The 22,415-nt window shown below is 36.4% G+C and overlaps 1 protein-coding gene across 5 annotated transcripts in view; it reads right to left on the reverse strand.

Annotated features, from left to right (window-relative positions):
- LRBA (LPS responsive beige-like anchor protein) overlaps positions 1–22,415 on the reverse strand; it is a 514,593-nt gene that overhangs the window by 466,887 nt on the left and 25,291 nt on the right. For all 5 annotated transcript variants that reach the window (XM_084884876.1, XM_084884872.1, XM_084884875.1 and 2 more), the window contains exons 3-4: positions 4,382–4,613; positions 3,757–3,857 (exon numbers count right to left, since the gene is read on the reverse strand). In XM_084884876.1, coding sequence (XP_084741002.1) covers positions 3,757–3,857; positions 4,382–4,613 — 333 coding nt within the window. The remainder of the gene's footprint in view (positions 1–3,756; positions 3,858–4,381; positions 4,614–22,415) is intronic.

Below are 22,415 nucleotides of genomic sequence, written 5' to 3' on the forward strand. Positions count from 1 at the left end.
AAATACTATAAGATGTATGAGGTATTTAGTAAATATGAGCCAATATCATTTGACGCTTAAAAACTCTTCTCCACACTGCAGCAAAAATGATCTCTTAAAATTACCAAGTAAATCAACCATCTTTAAAACACTTTTTTTAAATTTCACATATAAATAATGCTTACTGGTTCTATCTTTAAGGGCATATTAAAAATAAAATACTTTAACTTTATAACCACAGTAGGAATTATTAAGCCATTTAATAAAGGTGTCTGAGGTAGAAGAACATATCCAGGGTCACACAGGTAGTGTGAAGAGGATGGGATCAGAACTCAATCTGACTCCTGCGTCTATGCTTTTAACTACTACAATTTTACCTTGATATTATTTTTTCCAGTAGCTTCCTATTGCCTTTAAAATAAAGACCAAAACCCCTCACATGACTTACAAGATACTTTATCTAGCTCTACCTACACTGTTAGCCTCATTTTGCATTTCAACTTTCTCTTCTCTGCACTCCATCCACAATGCCTTCTCTGTCATAAAAGGGCCTGAGCACAAGCTATTCCTTGTGCTAAAAATGTTCTCACTAAGCCTATTCCCCTGCCCTATAACTAAACAAATAGCATCCATCCTTTAGAGCTCATCTTCATGGTGACTTCCTCAGGGCAGTCTTCCCTAACCTTTGAGACTGGATCAAATCTCCCTATAATATCTCATTCTACAATATATCTCACTATATAGCACATATTATACAAGTTGTGACATTACATTTATTTGATTAATGCCTCTTTGACCCACAATCTCCTCTGAAGCATTAAACAACCAACAGCTAAAATGAAAAACCTAACTTACATTTACAAGAAAAAGCAAAGGTCAATCGAATATACATTATCATTTTAATCAGTTTACAAGCAAATGAGATAAAGTGTAGTACAGTCTTTTTTGTTAAAAGCTCCAAACCATGTCACACTATAAGTGAAATCACTGGCTCCCTTTCATCACACATGGCTGCTGCTCTAAGTTATTACTAACTGTCCAAGAGTCCAACAGAATTTTACTTAAATGTTAAGTAAAAAACTTCACTTTTAAGTGATCAAAAAATTTCCCATCTACCACACTGCTTATTATAAAAGTGTAATAACAAGTAACTACAATCACACTCATTTTTTAAAATAAATTCAAAAGTGAAATAAAAATTAATTCTGCATCTGAAATAAAAATACAGTATTATAGCATTTCCATATAGAGAAGTCATTCCTCAAAATTCCTGGTTCAATAAACCAATCAACAAAATACACCAGCACTTTCACCAGCCAGTGTGGCTCAATGGTTGAGCGTTGACCTATGAACCAAGAGGTCACTGGGTAGGTTCTGGTCAGGGCCCATGGCAGGGTTGAGAGCTCAATCCCCAGCAGAGAATGTGCAGGAGGCAGCAGATCGATGATGTTTCTCTCATCCATGCTTCTATTTCTCCATCCCTCTCCCTTCCTCTCTCTAAAAAAATCAATAAAAGCGCATTAAAAACAAAAAAAGATAAGCACTTTCCTTCACAGACACTGCTGAGAGATTATACACTGGGAAAGCCTTTCAAAAAATAATTTATGCTGCAAGATTTTTTTTAAATGTTCATGCCCAGCCGAAACCAGTTTGGCTCAGTGGATAGAGCATCGGTCTGCAAACTGGTCAGGTGCATGTACATTGGTTGCGAGCACATCCCCAGTGGGGGTGTGCAGGAGGCGGCTGGTCAATATTTCTCACTCATTGATGTTTCTAACTCTCTATCCCTCTCCCTTCCTCTCTGTAAAAAATCAATAAAATAATAATAAATAAATAAAATAAAATGTTCATGCCCAGTGATCCACAGTTTCTATATGTAAAAACATTAAAGCAACTATTAAAATATGCTAGGCCTGGCCAATGTGGCTCAGTGGTTGAACGTCGACCTATAAACAGGAGGTCCTGGTTCCACAACTGGCCAGGGCACATGGCCAGGTTACTGGCTCAATCCCCAGTATGGGATGTGTAGGAGGCAGCCAAGCAATGATTCTCTCTCATCAATACAAATATATTTTAAAATAAAATAAAATAAAATAAAATAAAATAAAATAAAATAAAATAAAATATGCTAAAGATCTCCAATGATTTAAAAGACAACATGGACATAATGAGGTAAAAACAGAAGATATTAAAAGGATATCCCTGCCGGTTTGGCTCAGTGGATAGAGTATCAGCCTGCAACTGAAAGGTCCCAGGTTCAATTCCAGTCAAGGGCACAGGCCCAGGTTGTGGGAGGCCCAGTGGGAGGCTTGCAGGAGGCAGCTAATCAATGATTCCCTCTCATCATTGATGTTTCTGTCTGTCTCTCTCCCTCTTCCTTCTTCTCTGAAATCAATAGAAATATATATATTTTTAAAAAGGAAGCAAATTTACAGAAATAAAAAATGTCTGAAATTTATAGAAAAGATAATCTGAAATTTTTAATGGATGGAATAAACACAGTACAGAAGATAAGTTACCTTAAAATATAGCAATAAAGCAATCAAAAATGAAGCACAAAGAAAAAAGATTGTGAAAAAAAAGTGAACAGATCTCAGTGACTGTGGGAGACTCAACAGAGCTACATGTGTCTGGGCAATGTGGCTCAGTGACTGAGCATTGACCTAGAACCAGAATGTCACTATTTGATTTCTGAGCAGGGCACATGCCTGGATTGCAGGCTCAGTCTCCAGTAGGGGGCGTGCAGGAGGCAGCTAATCGATGATTCTCATCATTGATGTTTCTCCCTCCCTGGGAATTAATTTTTTTTTAATTTGAGAGAGAGAAGAGAGAGAGAGAGAGAGAGAGAGAGAGAGAGAGAGAGAGAGAGAGAGAGAGAGAGAGAGAGAACGCTACATGTAATTGGAGTCCCAGAAGAAAGGAAAAAGGGACCAAATTTTTTTTAATAATGAGCAAAGTATTTCCAAATTTGATAAAAATTATAGTATAACCCACAGATTCAAGAACCTTAACAAAGATAAACACAAGGTAAATCACATAAAGAAATAAAAATTGCTGAAAATTAGTGATAACATCTTAAAAGTAGCCTGAGAACTAGAGTTTGATACAAATAAGCTAGAGTGTCTAACCATCTTAATACAACAGAGTACATAACTCAGAGCACAAATTTAAATACTCTTAAACAAAGCTAGATTAAGGATTAGCTAGCAGATGCTAATCTCTAAAGGGCACTAAAGTAAGCCTAAAAATGTAAAATGGAGAAAATTTGCTAGTATTCTAAGGGAGAAATAACTAAGTAGTAGAAAAAAAACAGTTTGATAAGGCAGCTAGAGTTCAAAATAAGTTGATCATCACATCATCCACTAAGTTGCATCTAAGGAGGTGGATCCAATTACCTAAAAGGTGGTGGAGTAGGGGTTTGTTCATTGAATGGGCTATTCGTATGTAAAGGCCATGGTATACTACTCATATCAACAGAAAAAGAATCTGGGTGCTGCAACCTAAAACATTCATTCATTCATTCATTCATTCATTCATTTTTGTCCTTACCCTTTTCCTAAAAAAAAAAATGTTGGATATATAGTGAAGAATAGCAATGTGAAGAAGGACCAATTTACTGCCTAAAACACCCAGTTCCCTTAATCTACATCTGTGTCAGGTCATGGCAAAGCATCTGTATAGATCTAAATGCTATTTTAATTGATCCCTTTCCTTCAATTTGACATCTGACCCCTCTGTATACTTTCAAATACCAAAGAGTACTTAGTTTTATTTTACCCATTGTCCTTTATCTCCTTGAAGTTTACTGAAGAATAGCTTTAGTTCTCGAACTGTCAAATTATAGCTAGCCAGCACTCCCAACATGTCAACTAAAAGATCTGGAAACAAAGAAAACAATAAAATAATTAAGCTACTTATATTTCTTGAATGATTAAAATATACAGTGCTTAAGAGTTCAGACACTAGAGTTCCAGTTAGTGCTCAAGTATTTCTTAAATAAATATCCTATATAATAAAAGAGTAATATGAAAACCAAGCGATGGAACAATCAGTCACTATGATGCACACTGACCACCAGGGGGAAGACGCTCAATACAGGAGCTGCCCCCTGATGGTCAGTGCACTCTCACAGGGGAAGCGCCTCTCAGCCAGAAGCCGGGCTGATGGCTGGTGGGCGCAGCAGTGGTGGTAACAAGCCTCTCCGGTGGGGAGTGGGCCTAAGCCATCATTCGGACATCCCCCAAGGGCTCCCGGACTGCGAAAGGGCACAGGCTGGGCTGAAGAACACACACCTCCCGCCCCACAGTGCATGAAATTCCAGGATACTATACAAGAAAAATACAGTACTTAAGAATCAAATTTTATTTCTTCACATCCATTGTACCATAGGAAAAAACCATACCTGCTATCATACTGTCAACTTTTTCAATTTTCCCAAGCACTTTTTCAACAAGGCCTACTTCAGTGCAGACTTGAAGATTTCGTATGCTCTTCTTCAGAATGGCTGTAAACATGCTCCAAACTTCTGCTTGGCAAGTAATGTCACATTTTTCTAGTAGATCCACCATGCAGATGATACTCTCACCTTCTTGGATAATGAAATTCATTTCCAAATCAAACTGCCCACCTACCAACTTCCAAAAGAAAAAGAAAAAAAAAGCATTAGTACTTCTTCATTCAATATAACTGGAGCATGCTCCTAAGCTTTAGCTTGGCAATTATTATCTGTACGCATTCTTTTCTAGGTCTTACAACATTGAAAGGGTCTTTGTTAAACACACACACACACACACACACACACACACACACACACATAATCACACCCCTATAAAAATCTCAAAAAAATCTTCAAGTTAACATAACATAAAGTCAAGCAAGACTTTGAATATAAAAATGGAATTTTTTTCCCCAAAAAATATAAGATGTCAGGTAAATCACTACCTACTGCCCTGCTATGAATACAGATCTAACTTAAGCTCTTTAACTGCTTCTAATCCAGCATTTCATTTATGAATTATAAATTCTGTGAACTATTCATAGCAACCTAAAAGTCCTTCACTACCTATATATGGTATGAGTTCACAGCAAAAGTGAAAAACTAAAAATGGCTCAGAGCAAACACAAAAGTCAAAGTATATATTTGTCAAATTCATGGTTTACTATATGTATATATTTTGATGCCTCTCCTTTCCTATCAACCATCAGGATAACTTTAGTCACACACACACAAGGTCAGAAGTCAAGAAAATTTATTTCATTGACTTTACTATCAGAAAATCCATCCAGAGAAAGCTGTACTGGCCAATCCCCACCCTGCCATGTCACCAGAGCCACCTCCCACAAACAGAAGGTTTTTTAAATTTTAACAAATCCCAATTGTTTGAAAGAATTGAAATGCTTCTGCAATTACTTTTGCAAAGCTATCCTTTTTTAGAATTTTAAATTTACATTACTGGTATTTTGTAGTTTTCAACATACAGATTATGGTTATATATTGTTAATAATCTTGAAATTCTGCAGGTCAGAGTTACCTATGTGAAATCAAGGTACATGGTTAACAAAGATTTAGTAACAGGTTGCAGAGCTATCCCTTTAGAGCAGATTTTTAAAATATCACTTATCTATCCTCCTGTCCTTCTAACTAGGGGTGTCGAACTCAATCAGAGAAGGGGCCAAAATCTAAAATCCAGCCTAAATCGCAGGCCAAATGGTTTACTGAACAGTCATAAACTGACAATGTCATAAACTGACAGCGGAGTGCAGTGATGACAGCGCGGTGCGGGCCACATTGCAAGGCCTGGCGGGCTGGATTTGGCCCGCGGGCCTTGTGTTTGACACATGTGTATCTAAACACTTCTTGGTTTTTCCCCCCATGCATTCCTAAACCCAAAAGGTGGGCAAGGATTAGGGGCAAGTGAACTTCACAAAACAAAATCAAATAGTTTATAACAAAGATAACTAACTAGAGATTACTCCAGGAAAGCAAGGAAAGTTCAGAATTAGGAAATCAATTAAAACTCCTTGCAGCCAGAGATCAATGTATGTCCCCAGTTTCTGCCAAAGATATACACTGGCATGAGAAAGAAAAAAAAACAGAAAAAAAATGAACAACATAACCCAGTATCTGCAAGAGAGATACGGATTCCTGGTGAGCAGCGTGGTAAAGGCATTTGGTTCTTCTAGGACAGGGGTCGGCAAACTCATTAGGCAACAGAGCCAAATAGCAACAGTACAGTGACTGAAATTTCTTCTGAGAGCTGAAAACCGACTTCTGCGCGTGGGCCACAAAGTTTCGATCGCACTGTATGTGAGCGCCCACGTGGTATTTTGTGGAAGAGCTACACTCTAAGAGCCAAAGAGCCGCATGTGGCTCGCGAGCCGCAGTTTGCCAACCACTGTTCTAGGAGATTTTAGTGTCTGGTTCTTGCATTATCAGTAAGAAACAGTGTAAGGAGATGACAGCCGGGTTTCTGCTAAAAGAGCCCCTTGGTGTGACTGAGTCAATTCACCTCACTGCGGTCCTGGTCATGAAGTATACATGCTCGATTCCCTAGTCCACCCAAACATTCTATAAGCTACACAAGAACTCTAACATAGACTTTTTTGGGTTTGTTTGTGAATATGATTTGCTTGTTTTGTCTTTTTAATATTCTAAAATTATTTCAAAAGTTCAAAAAGTTGTAAAATATGATAGTTCCTGTACATCATTTACTCAGCTTGCCCTAATGTGAATATCTATATATATATAAAAACCTAGTATGCAAAGTGTCCCGTTGGGAGTTCAACTGGGAGACCGGGAGTTTGATCACTCACTACGAGATGTGCTGATCACCATGGGGCAGCACGGAACAAAGGAAGGCCCCGGCCAGCAGCCAGCAGCCAGGGAAGGGAGGTCCTAGCTGGCGGCCAGCAGCCTCTAGGGACCCTACCCATACACAAATTTCGTGCACTGGGCCTCTAGTATCATATAATCATAGTAGCACCATTAGAACCAGGAAATTCACACTGACATAATGCAATTAAGAAATCTAGCCAAAACCGGTTTGGCTCAATGGATAGAGCGTCGGTTTGGGGACTGAAAGGTCCCGGGATCAATTCCGGTCAAGGGCATGTACCTTGGTTGGGGGCATATCCCCAGTAGGGGCTGTGCAAGAGGCAGCTGATTGATGACACTCTCTCATAGATGTTTCTAACTATCTCTCTCCCTTCCTCTCTGTACAAAAATCAATAAAATATATATTTTTTTTAAAAAGAAATCTACAGATATTACTCAAATGTTGCCACTTCTCATACTGATGTCCTTTTCCTTAACCAGGATCAGCATCCCCTAATTCTTCTCCAATCTGAAACAGTGGGATAGACATTCTTTGACCTCATGATTTTGATACTATGGAGGCGTATTTGCCAGGTATTTTATAGACTGTCTTATCTACATGGTTTCCTTCATGTTTAAATTCAGGTTATGCATTTTTGGTACCTGATGATACCTGATGTCAATATGTCTCACAATTGGTGACATTAGCTTGAATCAATTCATTTAAGGTAGTGTCTATCAGATTTTTTCCCCACTTTTTTAAAATATATATTTCTTTATTGATTTAAGAGAGGAAGGGAGAGAGATTGAAACATCAATGATGAGAGAGAATCATTGATCAGCTGCCTTCTGCACGGCCCGGCCCCTACTGGGGATCGAGCCCACAACCTAGGCATGTGGTATTGGCCAGAATCGAACTTGGGGCCCTTCATTCTGCAGGCTGATGCTATATCCACTGAGCCAAACTGGCTAGGGCTTTTTTCTCTTTAAAAACACTTGTGGGAAATACTTTCAGACTATACAAATATTTTGTTTCTCATAAAACTTTTAAGAATCCACTGATGAATCTTACCTGCGACTATTATTACTAAATGAACATTTGCTAAACGATGATTTTATATTTCCATCATACTTCCTACAGATGAATAGAAAAAGACTTTCTTTAATATAAAATGCATCAATCACACCTGAAAAGCCAGCATCATGTTCAAAAAGGGAAACTGGAATGATTCTCACGAAAGTTAGAAACAAGACGAGGATACAATGTCTTCACTATCATTTAATATTATTCTAGAGATACAGAAGTCACATTTAGTCAAAAGGCAGCAGTGGAGGATTTGAAATTACAATTATTTTCAGGTTATATAATCTATATCTAGAAAAACAAAGAGCTTCAACTGAAAAATTAATATAAATTAGAAAATATTTGGTAATGAAATTACTGATACAGTTATAAATATGGTTCAATCTCAAAAGACGTATCTGTAGGACATTTAAGTAATGATGCTAGAATAAAAAACTTCATTTTAGCATTTTTTGAATAGAAAAAAGAAACAATCCCCCAAAGAAAACATTATAAAGTAATGGTTAGTAAAGTTGTGTATAACTAAATAAGGGAATATAATGCAGCCACTGAAAAGAACAAAGCAGCTCCATTTTAAATGAAAAAACATGTAAAATACATTATGTGAGCCCTAGCTGGTTTGGGTCAGTGGATAGAGCATTGGCCTGCAGACTGAAGGGTCCCAGGTTCGATTACAGTTGAGGGCACATGCCTGGGTTTGTGGGCTCAATCCGTAGTAGGGGGTGTGCAGGAGACAGTCGATAAATGATTCTTTCTCATCATTGATGTTATTATCTCTCTCTCCCTCTCCCTTCTTCTCTGAAATCGATAAAAATATGTTTTAAAAAATAAATAGCCGGAGCCAGTTTTGCTCAGTGGATAGAGCAGCTGGTCAATATTTCTCTCTGATCAATGTTTCTAACTCTCTATCCCTCTTCCTTCCTCTCTGTAAAAAAAATCAATAAAATGCCGAAACCCGTTTGGCTCAGTGGTAGAGCGTCGGTCTGCGGACTGAAAGGTCCTGGGTTCGATTCCGGTCAAGGGATGTACGTTGGTTGCGGACACATCCCCGGTTGGGGGTGTGCAGGAGGCGGCTGGTCAATGTTTCTCTCTCATCGACGTTTCTGGCTCTCTATCTCTCTCCCTTCCTCTCTGTAAAAAATCAATAAAATATATTTTTTTAGAAAATCAATAAAATATATTTAAAATTAAAAATAAATAAAATACATTATGTGAGAAAATGAAAGTGGAAAAGGGTGAATAGCAGGCTACTATATGAGCATAAAACATGCAGACAAACACATACCTAAGAATGATACACAGGAAACTAGTGATTGCCTCTGAAAAGATAATTTTGAGGAGAAAAGAGGGCAAAGGGAAAGTTCTTAGTATATGCACCTTGGAACATTCTTCACACAGATCTAAATAGCTCCAAGTTGCAACTAACTTAAGAGACCTTACCTTCACCATAATATTACTTACATCAATCTTTCATTTTGATATGTTTATTACCATCCTTAACCACCCTTCCAAGAAGCTATAAAATAATTTTTGCAAGTAATTTCCAAAAAAAGACAACCCAAATATTTTACCAGCTTTTAAATTGAGTTGATATTGTGGAAAGCAACATCTAGACAGGTGTTTTAAATATTCATCCATTGCTTTAAATATTATAAAATATATCTTTCAAGGAGAAAATTGATGGCAGAAATTGCTACACACAAATGTGTGGCATATTTGATATACTATATGTACGCATATCTATTATACCTAAAAGCATACACATTCTACAGTATGTCATGTTAACCCTTTCTAATAGTTATTGGAAACTGATCAACCTTCAAAACACAAATCTGTTTCCAATGACAGGGATCATAATCTAAGACCAGGCACTGGCTAGTTATTATCTGAGCTGTAGTAATGGCTCTGCACTACAAAATGTAATCTTCCCAAATGTCACAGTAAGTTATGAATATCTGAGCAGCCTAATGTACTTTACTAGCCATGAAATGTGAAAATGTAATCTTATTACCTTTTTTATGGTTGTATTTTTTTTGAATAATGTAGCCCAGAAACTGATGTATAGTCTTTTTCTGCATTTTAGCATGATTTGGTCTCCTTTGCTATATAGAACATTTTTCAAAACTCTCTATTTCAACATGTTTTAGTCTGGGCCTGAACTTCATAAACAATTTTTATAGCAACCTTCAGGGTGGCATAGTGTGCTTTCTATAGGTTATAGTTTAATGTACAAGATTATAGAAATTTTAAAGCATATTATTCAAAGAATTCAAATAAACCTTCACAACTTTTGTATTAAAAACTTTAATTGGGCATGATAATAATCATCTGACCATGGTTATATTAATGAAGTGATCTAAGCTGAAATTAGTAATTAAATCTAAGTCTTGTCTTTTCAGAAAAGCAAGAAATACATATAAACCAAAAATAATATTCTCTTTAAAAGATATATGCAACTAAAAAGTCTGTAACACAGAAAATTCTAATACTTCAAAGTGAAGCCATGGTTTCCCTGAAAATTTGCTAAATTTTTCCTGAAAAATATGTCAAGAATAAGGTATAATAGAAAAACTGGACAAACTACAATCACAGCCTATGCTCCTAATTAGATATCTTGTAACAAATCACTTTTTTCTCTGGACCAGTCCATTAGTTTTGCAAAATGAACTAAGAGTAAGCTTCCTTTGTTTAGCTGCATCCTTCAAAAATGTATTTATTTTTTAAAAGTGTTAATCTCAAAATATCCAATTTATCCCTGTGAATCCATTCCTAAGTGAAAGGGAATCTATACACATTTGCAGGCACTAGAAACTTATTATAGGGAGAAGCTGAGGGAAAATTACAATGCCATGGCATGGTCTATATTGCCTCCCCATTAACATTTTCTTCTTCCCTAATGAGTTTCTAATTTGGTACATGAGATACAGGCAAAAGATCTCACTTCCAAGCTTTACCTCAAGTTTCCAGTGATATGACCAAACTCTGACCAAGGAGGACAGTAATATGTGCAACTTCTGGGTATAATATATTAGGCTCTACAGCAGCAGTTCTAAACCTGTAGGTCGTGACCCACCCATTGAGAACTGCTAGCAGGATCGCCTAAGACCAATGGTCGACAAACTGCAGCTCGCAAGCCACATGCAGCTCTTTGGGCCCTTGAGTGTGGCTCTTCCACCAAATACCATGGCCTGGGTGAGTCTATTTTAAAGAAATGGCATTAGAAGAAGTTTTAAGTTTAAAAAATCTGGCTCTCAAAAGAAATGTCAATCGTTGTACTGTTGATACTTGGCTCTGTTGACTAATGAGTTTGCTGACCACTGGCCTAAGACTATCGGAAAACACAGATATTTACATTACGATTCGTTAACAGTAGGAAAATTACAGTTACGAAGTAGCAACGAAAATAATTTTATGATTGGGGGTCACCACAACATGAGGAACTGTATCAAAGGGTCGCGGTGTTAGGAAGGTTGAGAACTGTCTTAAGAGGAAGGTAATCCTCCTTAGTATGGCGGTGAGCATCCCCGCCTGGCACGCACGGGGGGGGGGGGGGGGGGGGGGGGGGGGGGGGGGGCCGGGCGGGGAGGGAACATGATTTCTCTTTGCAACTTCCCTTCTCCTTACATAAGGTGCTGAAACAATGGCGAAAGTTAGAGCACATGTGTCAAACACAAGGCCCGCGGGCCAAATCCAGCCCGCCAGGCCTTGCAATGTGGCCCACACCGCGCTGTCATCACTGCACTCCACTGTCAGTTTATGACATTGTCAGTTTATGACTGTTCAGTAAACCATTCGGCCCGCGATTTAGGCTGGATTTTAGATTTTGGCCCCTTCTCTGATTGAGTTCGACACCCCTAAGTTAGGTAACATGTTGGAATCTATACTATAATCTTCCTATTGAAATAACAGAGCAGAAAGATCTATGAATCCCAATGATCACAGAACTGTCTCATTTAACTACCCAAATTTTCACCTGTAGGGCTAATACATTTCTATCTTGTTTACACCACTGTCATTTGGGGCCTCTCTATCATATCAGCTTAAAGCCTATATCCTGACTAAAATATATGCTAATGTCATTAGCTGCATTTTCTCAGAAACTGAAACATTTATATATTTATAACTATCTCAAATGACATATCCCCATTCCCACCTCTCATACTATATCAGGTGTTAACTAAGCAACAATGTCTATTTTGACCTAATTTTAAGAGATTGCAGTGTGCCCTGACAAGCTTAGAAACAGAAATAGCACAGACCTGAATTTTACACAACTCAATTTTTAGATTCCACATGTCTTATTATGGCAGAGATTTACTATATGTAAATAATAAATGATAAGCTACAGAATAGTAAGAGATTAGATGTCAAAATTTCATTAGTGTACATGTCTTTTGAGATCATCCCTAACATTAAACATAATGCAATAATACACTGCCTAGTCAGTTACTAGTAGAGAAAAAAGTTCAATATGCTGGTGCTGGCAACATAATCATCAGCCTTTACTTTATAACAACCCTTTCCAGAGAGACTTAACAAAAATAACCTACTCCTCCATCATCATAAGCTGAAAGAGAGGCTTCTTAGGCTTACAAATGTGCCACTTAGTGTCCACAAAAGAGATTATTCTCTGAATTAGAATAGAAAATGTGCAAAAATTTATTAAAATGTTTGATAAAATTCCAATAAGAATTTAAATTTTGAATAAAAGTTTACACACACATTCTTATATCTCAGACGTCCCTAAAGATAGTGATATTTGATTTCATCACATGTGGCTTTCCCAATTACCCAAAGGTCTATTTTATATAACTCTAATACAGACATATTTATGCATTTTGTATTACAGTATTCTATAAAAAAAATACCTAAAGAATATGCAGCAGACTACTAGTGAAGTCTGTTAGCGGAAGATAAAGCGGGAGGGGTATCTCAGCTGTGAGGTCACCCCAGGGAAGGGATGGGTCCCAGCTCTACACCAGAGCCCGGAGCCTCAGGTTCTAGTGTCAGGAAAATTAGACCCCATAACTCTGGCTGTAAAAGTCAGGGAGATTAAGGCTGAGGGAGACAGAGCTACTGAAATCCCAGGCAGTTCCTGTTAAAGGGCCTGCATACAGACTTCCTGGGACTCACTCCCTCTGAGTTCCAGTGCTGGGGCAGCAGTCCAAAAAACACCAGGGACATAGAGAGAAGAACTGAATTGTCTGACATCACGTAACAGTTGGAGGGGCAATATACTCCCAGACAGCAGTGCTTACAGAGGTCATTATTCCTTTGCTGAGCCCTCCACACAGCCAGCAGGTGGGCGACATATTTGAATCTCCGTCAACCTGGCTAACACTGTTCATCTCATCCTGTGACCATAATTATATAGGTCAGATAATAAAGTTGCATTTTATTGGTCAAACCACTTAATAAGGTTGTGTCTGATGGGTAAATATTTGGTACCAGAAATCCTTATATGTAAGTATATGAACCTGATTCTTTTAAAAGTCACTTTGGAACGAAACAGGTATGCATTTTTTTTTTTTTTTTTGTATAATCAATCAAAATCGTAACGTTTTTTCAGATAAGCAAAATAATATATTTTTTGATGTGCCACAGAATTTTAGTCTTTAGTTTAAGTGTGCCATGAAATAAAAAAGTTGAAAATTGCTGCCATAGATGAACAAATGAACCTTTACCTAAGTACCATACCTTACACAAAAATCAACTCAATACAGATCACAGATTTAAATGTAAAATATAAAACTTTTTAGAAAAACATACAGAAGAAAATCTTCAGGATTTAGGAATAGGTAAAGAGAGTTTAAGACTTAACATCAAAATCAATAAACGGAAAAAAATGATAAACTGGACATTATCATAATTTTTTAATTTGCTCTTCAAAAGACCCTGTTAAATAGGATAAAGTAATAAGCTGCTGACTAAAAGAAAGTATTTGCAAACCACATATCTGACAAAAGAAAATATCTATAATAAATCTCAAAATTCAACAGCAAGAAAACAATAAATCTAATTATAGAACAAAAAGTATCCAATGGTCAAAAAACAAGAACAGACATCACTTAAGAGGATATAAAGATGACAAATAAGCACATGAAAAGATATTCAACATCATTAGGCATTAGAGAAATGCAAACTAAAACCACAATGAGATATCATTACACATCTATCAGAATAGCTTAAAAAAAAAAAAAAAGTGACAACACCAAACACTGGCAAGGAAGTGGAGAAATTGAATCATTCATACTTTGCTAATGGGAATGAGAGATGACACAGTCACTCTGGAAGACAGTTTGGCAGTGTTGGGTTTTGTTTTATCTTTTTTATTGTTGAAAGTTTTACATATGTCTAATCCCGCCCCCCAGCACATGCCCCCAACCTGTTTGGCAGTGTTTTAAAAAGACTAAATATGCAACTACTATACCATTTACTAAATGCACTCCTGATATTTCTCCCACAGAAATGAAAACATGTTCACACACAAAAACCTGTATAAAATTGTTTATAACAGCTTTATTCATCATTGTCAAAAAAAAAATGAAGACAACTAAGATGTCCTTAATTTAATAAAGGTTAAATTAACTGCTTTATTCATACCATGGAATATTATTCAACAATAAAAAGGAACTATTAGTATGCACAAAAATCTAGATGCATCTCCAGAGAAATGTACCAAAATAAAACAAAAGGCCATATAGCACATGATTCCAATTATATGAAGTTCTTGAAATGGCAAAATTATAGAACTGGACAACAAACTGGAAGTCGCCAGGGTTAAGGGGAAGTTCAGGAGGAAAAAAATAGATGTGAATATAAAAGGGCAACAGCATGGATCCTTAAGCGATTGAAAATTTTCTGTATCTTGGTTGTACTAATATTAATTCTGTGCTATAGTTTGTAAGATTTTCCTACTTGAGGGAAACTGAGAAAAGGATGTAAGGGATCTTACTTCTTACAACTGCACATGAATCTACAAATATCTCAAAATAAAAAGTTTACTTTAAAAATATAAATAACTGATGTGAGTTGTGACTTTGTTCATAGAATTAATTGCTCCACTAATAGAAAACTATATTAACTTAGGTGAATTTCTCATTGGCAGAAAATAAAAGCCAAATTAAAGGGCAAGGAAAACCTCCTGAGCACAATTTCATCTAAAGACATACAACTCCGTTTCTTTAATTCTACCTTCTTCCCCACCCAAGCCAAAAAAAAAGTAAATTTAATCACTTGCCCTGCACCTAAAAATAGGTATGCCATATAATATACAAAAAGTGATTAAGCGTAAGTTTATATCACATAGAGTTTAACTATATATCCTATTGACTCAGATCAAACCCTTGCATTATAGAATAAATATGCAAATTTGAACCTTCAAACAGGAAATGAAATTTTCTAAATTCATTACATAACTTCAGATTCATGTGTGCACTGAAGGCTAATAAATCATTTAAACCTTCATACACAGAACCTTTTTAAATTTGCATTTATCTACAGTAAATATTGCCATGTTCTTTAATAGCTTGCTAGTTCAATCTAGCAAACCAATGATTTATAGCAATGACATATTTTAAAAATCAGAAATCTATCACTGTGTGACAACCAGTCAGAAGTCCACTGAACTTACATTACTCGGAATCAAAACATCCTATGAGATGAAAGAGATAGCAAAATGTCCTGCATCCCATAATCGAATCAATTACTCTAGTATTTGAGTTTGAGTATATATATATGTTTACATATAACTGTTCATAAAATCACATACACTTTAAGAACCCTTTTACTTTAACAGCTTAGCTCTATTGTTATAATTTCCTCATGTTCCAAACTATTTTAAAATGCATTGTTAAAATTCACAATTTAAAATATGAAGACTCTGCAGATCTTCTGAGAAATAGCAAAATTTTTACTATATTTAAAAAAATCTATAGCTGAAACCGGTTTGGCTCAGTGGCTAGAGCGTCGACCTGTGGACTGAAAGGTCCCAGGTTTGATTCCGGTCAAGGGCATGGACCTTGGTTGCGGGCACATCCCCATTAGTAAGTATGCAGGAGGCAGCTGATCGATGTTTCTCTCTCATCGATGTTTCTAACTCTCTATCTCTCTCCCTTCCTCTCTGTAAAAAAAAAAAAAAAATCAATAAAATATATTAAAATCTTTTAAAAAATATATCTATATACTAACTTTTATGGACTTTTAGATCCTTATGATTTCATACCAATATTTTTTAATATCATACCAATTTTTATATGTAGAGAGATTTATCAGATATGAAAAAGAAATTGTACTAACAACAATAAACAGAAAACAATCTAAATGTCCACTGTAACAAACATCTGTTTTTGCCTGTGTACACACCTTTCTTTATTGCCCCATTCCATTCCTAGCATTCTTCCAGCAATAAAGTCACAGGACCTCACACCAAGACCATAGAAAGGACACTTAACTCAAGCCTGGCACATAGTGGTCACAGTGATTAATCCAAGGGTGAAAATGTAACCTAAATCAGACCAAGAAATATCAATACAAAGATTATTTTAATTGAGAGATTAAAAAAAAGAAAGGCTTTTGGCCTTTTGGGTCAAAAGCTAAAATGGTAAGTAAACTGTTAGTTTACAGCAGACATCGTCCCTGATATGTGAGAGAAACCAATCCTAACTAATAAAAGAGAAACATGCAAATTGACCATATCCCTACATGCCACGACCACCAGCCAATCAGGAATGAGTATGCAAATTAACCCAACCAATATGCCAGTTAGTTTGCATATCCAGGCACAGAGCGAAGACTGAAGACAGCATAGAAGGAAGCCAAGCACTGCAGAAGGGAGCAAAGACGCGGAGAAGCAAGCGGGGCGGTGGAGAAAGGAGGGAAGCAGGCGGGGCGGTGGAGACGGCCGTAGGAAACCTTATTCTTGCAGGAATCTTTCTGCAACAGGCCTCTAGTCTACATCATAAATGGAGAAAGATATTCTAGTAGCATCAACATCCTACTTCTATCACCTGGTTCCAGAGAATCCTAGTTCTCACAGTTTATTTCAATGATCTATTCTGGTCCTACAGCCCAATGAACCTTATACTTCAGCTAGTTTGATGTAAAGTTCTATCTCTCACAAACAAAGAAGTCCACACTAATTTCAAAACCAGGGAATTTGCTAACCTGGGACACATCTGTACAACTGTACATAATGCACCCATTTTTTAATCAAGTTTTTCAGTTGCATCCACACTTCTCTATTAACAAGATAATGTATTACACCTAATGCCTTGTTTTCATTCAAAAAAAATATTTTGTCGGTCTGGTCTGTTCCATGCTTCCATGTCTCCAAATCTCAGAGGGAAGGGGGGAGATGGAGACAGGAAGACATTAGCCAAAAAACTTATATTCATATATGCATAACCCTACAACAATAGTGCTGTAGGCCTGGGGTTGGGAGATGGTTGGTGCGGGGCTGATGGGGTCTAACGAGGGGGGGGAGGGGGGGAGACATATGTAATACTTTGAACAAATATAAATTTCAAAAAATAAAATAAAATAGTTAAATGGAAAAATATACTTTTTTATATTCCTATGCTACCTTAAAAAAATTCATATACTGAATATAATCAATTCTTTAAAAAACTCAAAACCCAGACTGTGTTTTACAATCAATGGCATTATAAATTGAAATTGGTAGGTCTTTTTCTTAATGCTGAATAAAATAATGGCAAAGGTACAACTGATAAATCTTAAGATTTGATAAAATGCAATAGATAATAAGTCTGGTCAATAAACAACAAAAAGCTACATAGTAATTATATATTACAGAATTGTATACCTGATATATACATATATATATATATATATATATATATATATATATATATATATATATATATATTTTTTTTTTTTTTTAATGTTTTACTAATTTTAGAGTGAGAGAAACATGGATATAATATAGAAACAATGACTGGCTCCTCCTACACAGCTTCTACTGGGGATCCAGCCCGCAACCCAGGCATGTCCCCTGACCAAGAATCAAACCTGCGACCTTTTGGTACATGGACTATGCTCAACTAAGCCACACCAACCAGGTCTGAAACCTATATAATTTTATTAACCAATGTCACCCTAATAAATTCAATTTAAAAAGTAAAAAAAAAAAAAAAGCCCTGGCCAGTGAATCCAATGGTTAGAGCACTGGCCCACATACCAAAGGGTCACGGGTTTCAATTCCTGATTGAGGTCATGAACCTGGGTTGCAACTTTGATCCCCAGTTCCTTGCAGGCACATTGACATTTCTCCCTCCCTCTATCCCCACTTCTTACCTTCCTTTCTCTCTCTCTCTCTCTCTCTCTCTCTCTCTCTCTCTCTCTCTCTCTCTCGGAAAAAAAAAAAAAATCAATGAAAAAAAATCCTCCAGTGAGGATTAACCCCCTCCAAAAAAATGAGAAGAAAATACATAGTGCTCTAACCAAAATAAAGGAGAAACAAAAGTAATTTTAAATGTTTTTTCAATATGTAAAATCCTTGTAAATAACCACCTACATAAAGAATCTATATGGCCGTATGTGCCAGCAGCAAGGCCAACTGATTAAAAAGTGTATTGGATACTCATATACTATTGCATTCAAATTAGACATGATTCTTAATTCCTGACAGGAATAAGGCAGAGGAGGAAGATATATAATTATATTTATTTTTATTTTCCAACTGCTAATGTATTACCTATAAAAATATTAAACAAAGACAAAAAAAAAAGTCACATATTTGATAATCAGAAAATTCTGAAAAGATACCATTACTAACACTGGATCAGATATTACAGCCAGCTAACATGTATCAATAAATATGTTCTTTAACACATGATCCATATTCATTTTCTGTTTTGTCTAAGTGTTATGTGGAGTTTTTTGCCCCCAAAGAAGGGGAAAAGCAATGTGGAGACTATTGTGGAAAATGTGTAAAGAAAGAGAATTTAATGAATTAGCTCTTACAAAATGAAAGAGTAAAAAGTAAAGTATCCAAGTGGTATTTTTGTAGCTCATTCTCAGAAGTGCTCAGCCTTTCCTTTTTCTTATGTTGATACTAGAGGCCCTATGCATCAAATTCATGCAAGAGTAGGCTCTCGCAGCCCCAGCTTTGTCCAGGAGGTCATTCAGAAGGATGTCCGGATGGTTGTTCCACAGTTCGGCCGTTTGGTCAACTTCCATGTTATGCTTTTATAATTATAGATTTCAGTCTTACTTGTTCAAATTGGCTAACCAGCAAATCAAGATTCTTCTAGATAGTTTAACACATAAAACCAGGAAAGTAAACAGTACTAAAAGCTGAGTATTTAGCAAACATAACAGGTTTTCCCAGAAGAGCACAATAAAGCCAAAGAACCAGTATTTCCCAAAAAAAATCTATTGGGTGTGTTTCTACCTGCATGAACCAATGGAGATACAAAGAATAGGGTTAAAAGGAGATAGCTTTGGTAAGAATTAATATTTAAATGACTCCCGCAGTATCTTGCCATCAGAAATCCCCGGCTGAGGCCAGAGACAGCCTCATGGCCTTGAAATCTAAACAACACAGAAATATAAGCCTTCACCAAGCTCCTATTAGTTATTTGAGATCCACTATTCACTTAGTAAAACTAAAATATCAACGACATAATGATTTTTAGTAAAAATAAAATTTTATTTAGATGAATAGAAGTTAAAATCAATAACATACTAAATACATAAAATTTTTTCACTCAACAATAATTCCAATTAGTTAAGAATATCACATCATTACCACCATATCAAGCTTCCCAAGAGCATTTTAAACATGTATAAACCCACTACAAAAATCATCATGGCTAACCCTTACCTACAGAATAAATTTCCAATCACTTGCCTATACCACAAAATCTGAAAAAGCCTCCCCTCCCATCTTGTTCCCATACAGTCTTACGGATCTAGCCAATTTTACCAAGAAACTTTAAAATTCTACCTCCTTGTCTTTGCTCTCCCTTCCTAAACTTCAAAGTTTAGCTCAATTCTCTTCTCTCCAGACAGACATTTCTACATAAGACCAAAAAGGAAGAAATGATTCCCCATTCTTAATTATTAAAACTTTGCCTACTGCAAGGCGCATTCATTTCACACTTACTACCTTGGATTATTATCTTTACACTAGAGGCCCAATGCACGAAATTCGTGCCAGGGGCTAGGCCCTCGTAGCAACAGCTTGTCCCGGCCCTCTCGGCACAGCTTCATCTGGATGTCGTTCTGCTGTTCAGTCTAGCATATTAACTCCTTATTACATAGGATAACTCCTGTCTCTTTTCACACTGTAAACTTCTGAGAAGGAAAATTGTAGAAGGAACTACATATTAGTCATTATTTTCAAAGATTCTAACAATCCTATGAGGTTGGTATTATTTAGTCTCATTTTACAAATTCAAAAACAAAATCAGAAAGATTATATAGCTTGCCCAAAAATCACAAATAAGAAGTGACAGAGTTAGGACTCAAAATGAAGTCTATCTGATTCCGATGCCATGCAAGATACTGTCTCTCAACACAAACACACACACACACACACACACACACACACACACACACACACACCAAGACTGTTATATAGCTTAGCTCTATAGCGGCATGTGTGTTTGTTTATTTTTCTCTCTTTTTTTTGTTTTGTTTTGTTTTGTTGGTTAATCCTCATCGGAGGATATTTTTCCACTGATTTTTTTTTTTTTTTTTGAGAGAGTGGAAGGGAGGGGGGGGAGAGACAGAGAGAGAGAAACATAGATGTGAGAGAGACATAACGATTGGTGGTTGCTTCCCACACATGCCCTGACCAGGGCCAGGGATTGAGCCTGCAACCAAGGTACCCTTGACCAGAATTGAACCCAAGACCCTTCAGTCGGTGGGCCAATGCTTAAACTCTGAGCCAAACAGGTTAGGGCTTATATCACCCTTATAGGAACCCTTAAAAGTGATGGAATAGCCCAGCTAAATAGTTTGGCTCAGTGGATAGAGTGTCGGCCTGCAGACCAAAGGGTCCTGAGTTCAATTCTGGTCAAAGGCAAGTACGTTGGCTACAGGCTCTTCCCAGTCAGGCACTGGTCAGGGTTCATGCAGGAGGCAACCATCGATGTGTTTCTCTCACATTGATGTTTCTCTCTGTCTTTCCCTCTCTCTTTCACTCTCCCTAAAAATCAATGGAAAAATATCATCCGTGAGGATTAACCAAAAAAATCTTTTAAAAGTGATGTAATAATTATAGTTACTACCACCTTTCTCTGGGAAGCACTGCTTTCATATTCCCTTCCTCTGGTTTGTTTGGGGAACTATTTCCTTATGTCATATAGTCCTTGTAGGAAATGTCAATCATGGTGCCCAGATTCACAGAGTGGCAGGAGAACCAGGTTAGGCAATGAGAATACTGACTGTTTCTATGGCAGAGCCATGATATACTAGAAAGTCAGGCCTTTTTCATGATGTTATCTCTGAACAATTCTTTCTATCTCTTCTAGGCTATATTCACTTTTCTCTTTAATCAATAGAAAACACACTCGATTAAAAGTTCAATGATTGCAAAAGGAATAGTTGGCACAAGGGTAACAATCAGAAATACACTTGATTCCTCATGTTTTACTAAAATGTGTATTAAAAAAAATTTTTTTTCAGAGAATAGAATGCTTTCAGTTTAGAGTACCTAGATAACAACACACCATTCTCTTTCTAATAAGATATACTGAAATTCACTTAGCAAATAAAAATTAAGAGCTCTGAGTTTCATCTCCTATTTTATAAGTGTTACTGGCTTGGCCCAAGAGGAAAGGGAAAACAATTTACATGTTATAAAAAAACAAAGATGCAATCTGAAGTTTATGTTAAAGAAGGTCAAAAATTGATATCCATTTCAGGTACTGTACATTTGAAGACTTTTGGCAAATCAATGATTGTTAGCCAAAATACAGATTAGGGAAGAAATATATAAATGTGATAGACTAAGATGAATAACAGACTGATTTTCATCATGTTGGCATAATGTACTTCATAACCATTTTAATTACTGAGAAAATAACTGGAAGTTTACAGCATAATATATCTCTGTATTTTCTTATAAGCAGCTTACAAAATATCAGTACTACAAAAGTAAAACAAATGAGCACCATCTCATGGGCATTTGATGTAATAATATATAGAACCAACCTTCGCAATAGCTTTTAAAAGCCAGATTACTTAGTAATGGATTGATTATAAAACTTGCTTTTAAGATTTCAAATTTTAGGCATGTATATCAAAAAGCTAGCAAATGGTTTAAATAAACATAAATAACATTTAAGTCAGTATTCAAATAACTTCAACAAATATCAAGGTAAGAGCTAAAACACTGTCAATAGCAAGTATAAAATAAACACTGTAAAAGTCTCAAACTGAGGGGGAAAATAAAATACATCAGTATTTAACAAGGTGAACCAGTAGTTAGAAAGGGTTGGCAACTCTTAAAGTAACATATAAACTGATTCTTACTTATAGTAATTAACAGATTTTCTATTAAAAATAAAA

The sequence above is a fragment of the Pipistrellus hanaki genome (genome assembly GCF_964339955.1).
Source record: "Pipistrellus hanaki genome assembly, chromosome: 5".
Taxonomy (NCBI): Eukaryota; Metazoa; Chordata; class Mammalia; order Chiroptera; family Vespertilionidae; genus Pipistrellus; species Pipistrellus hanaki.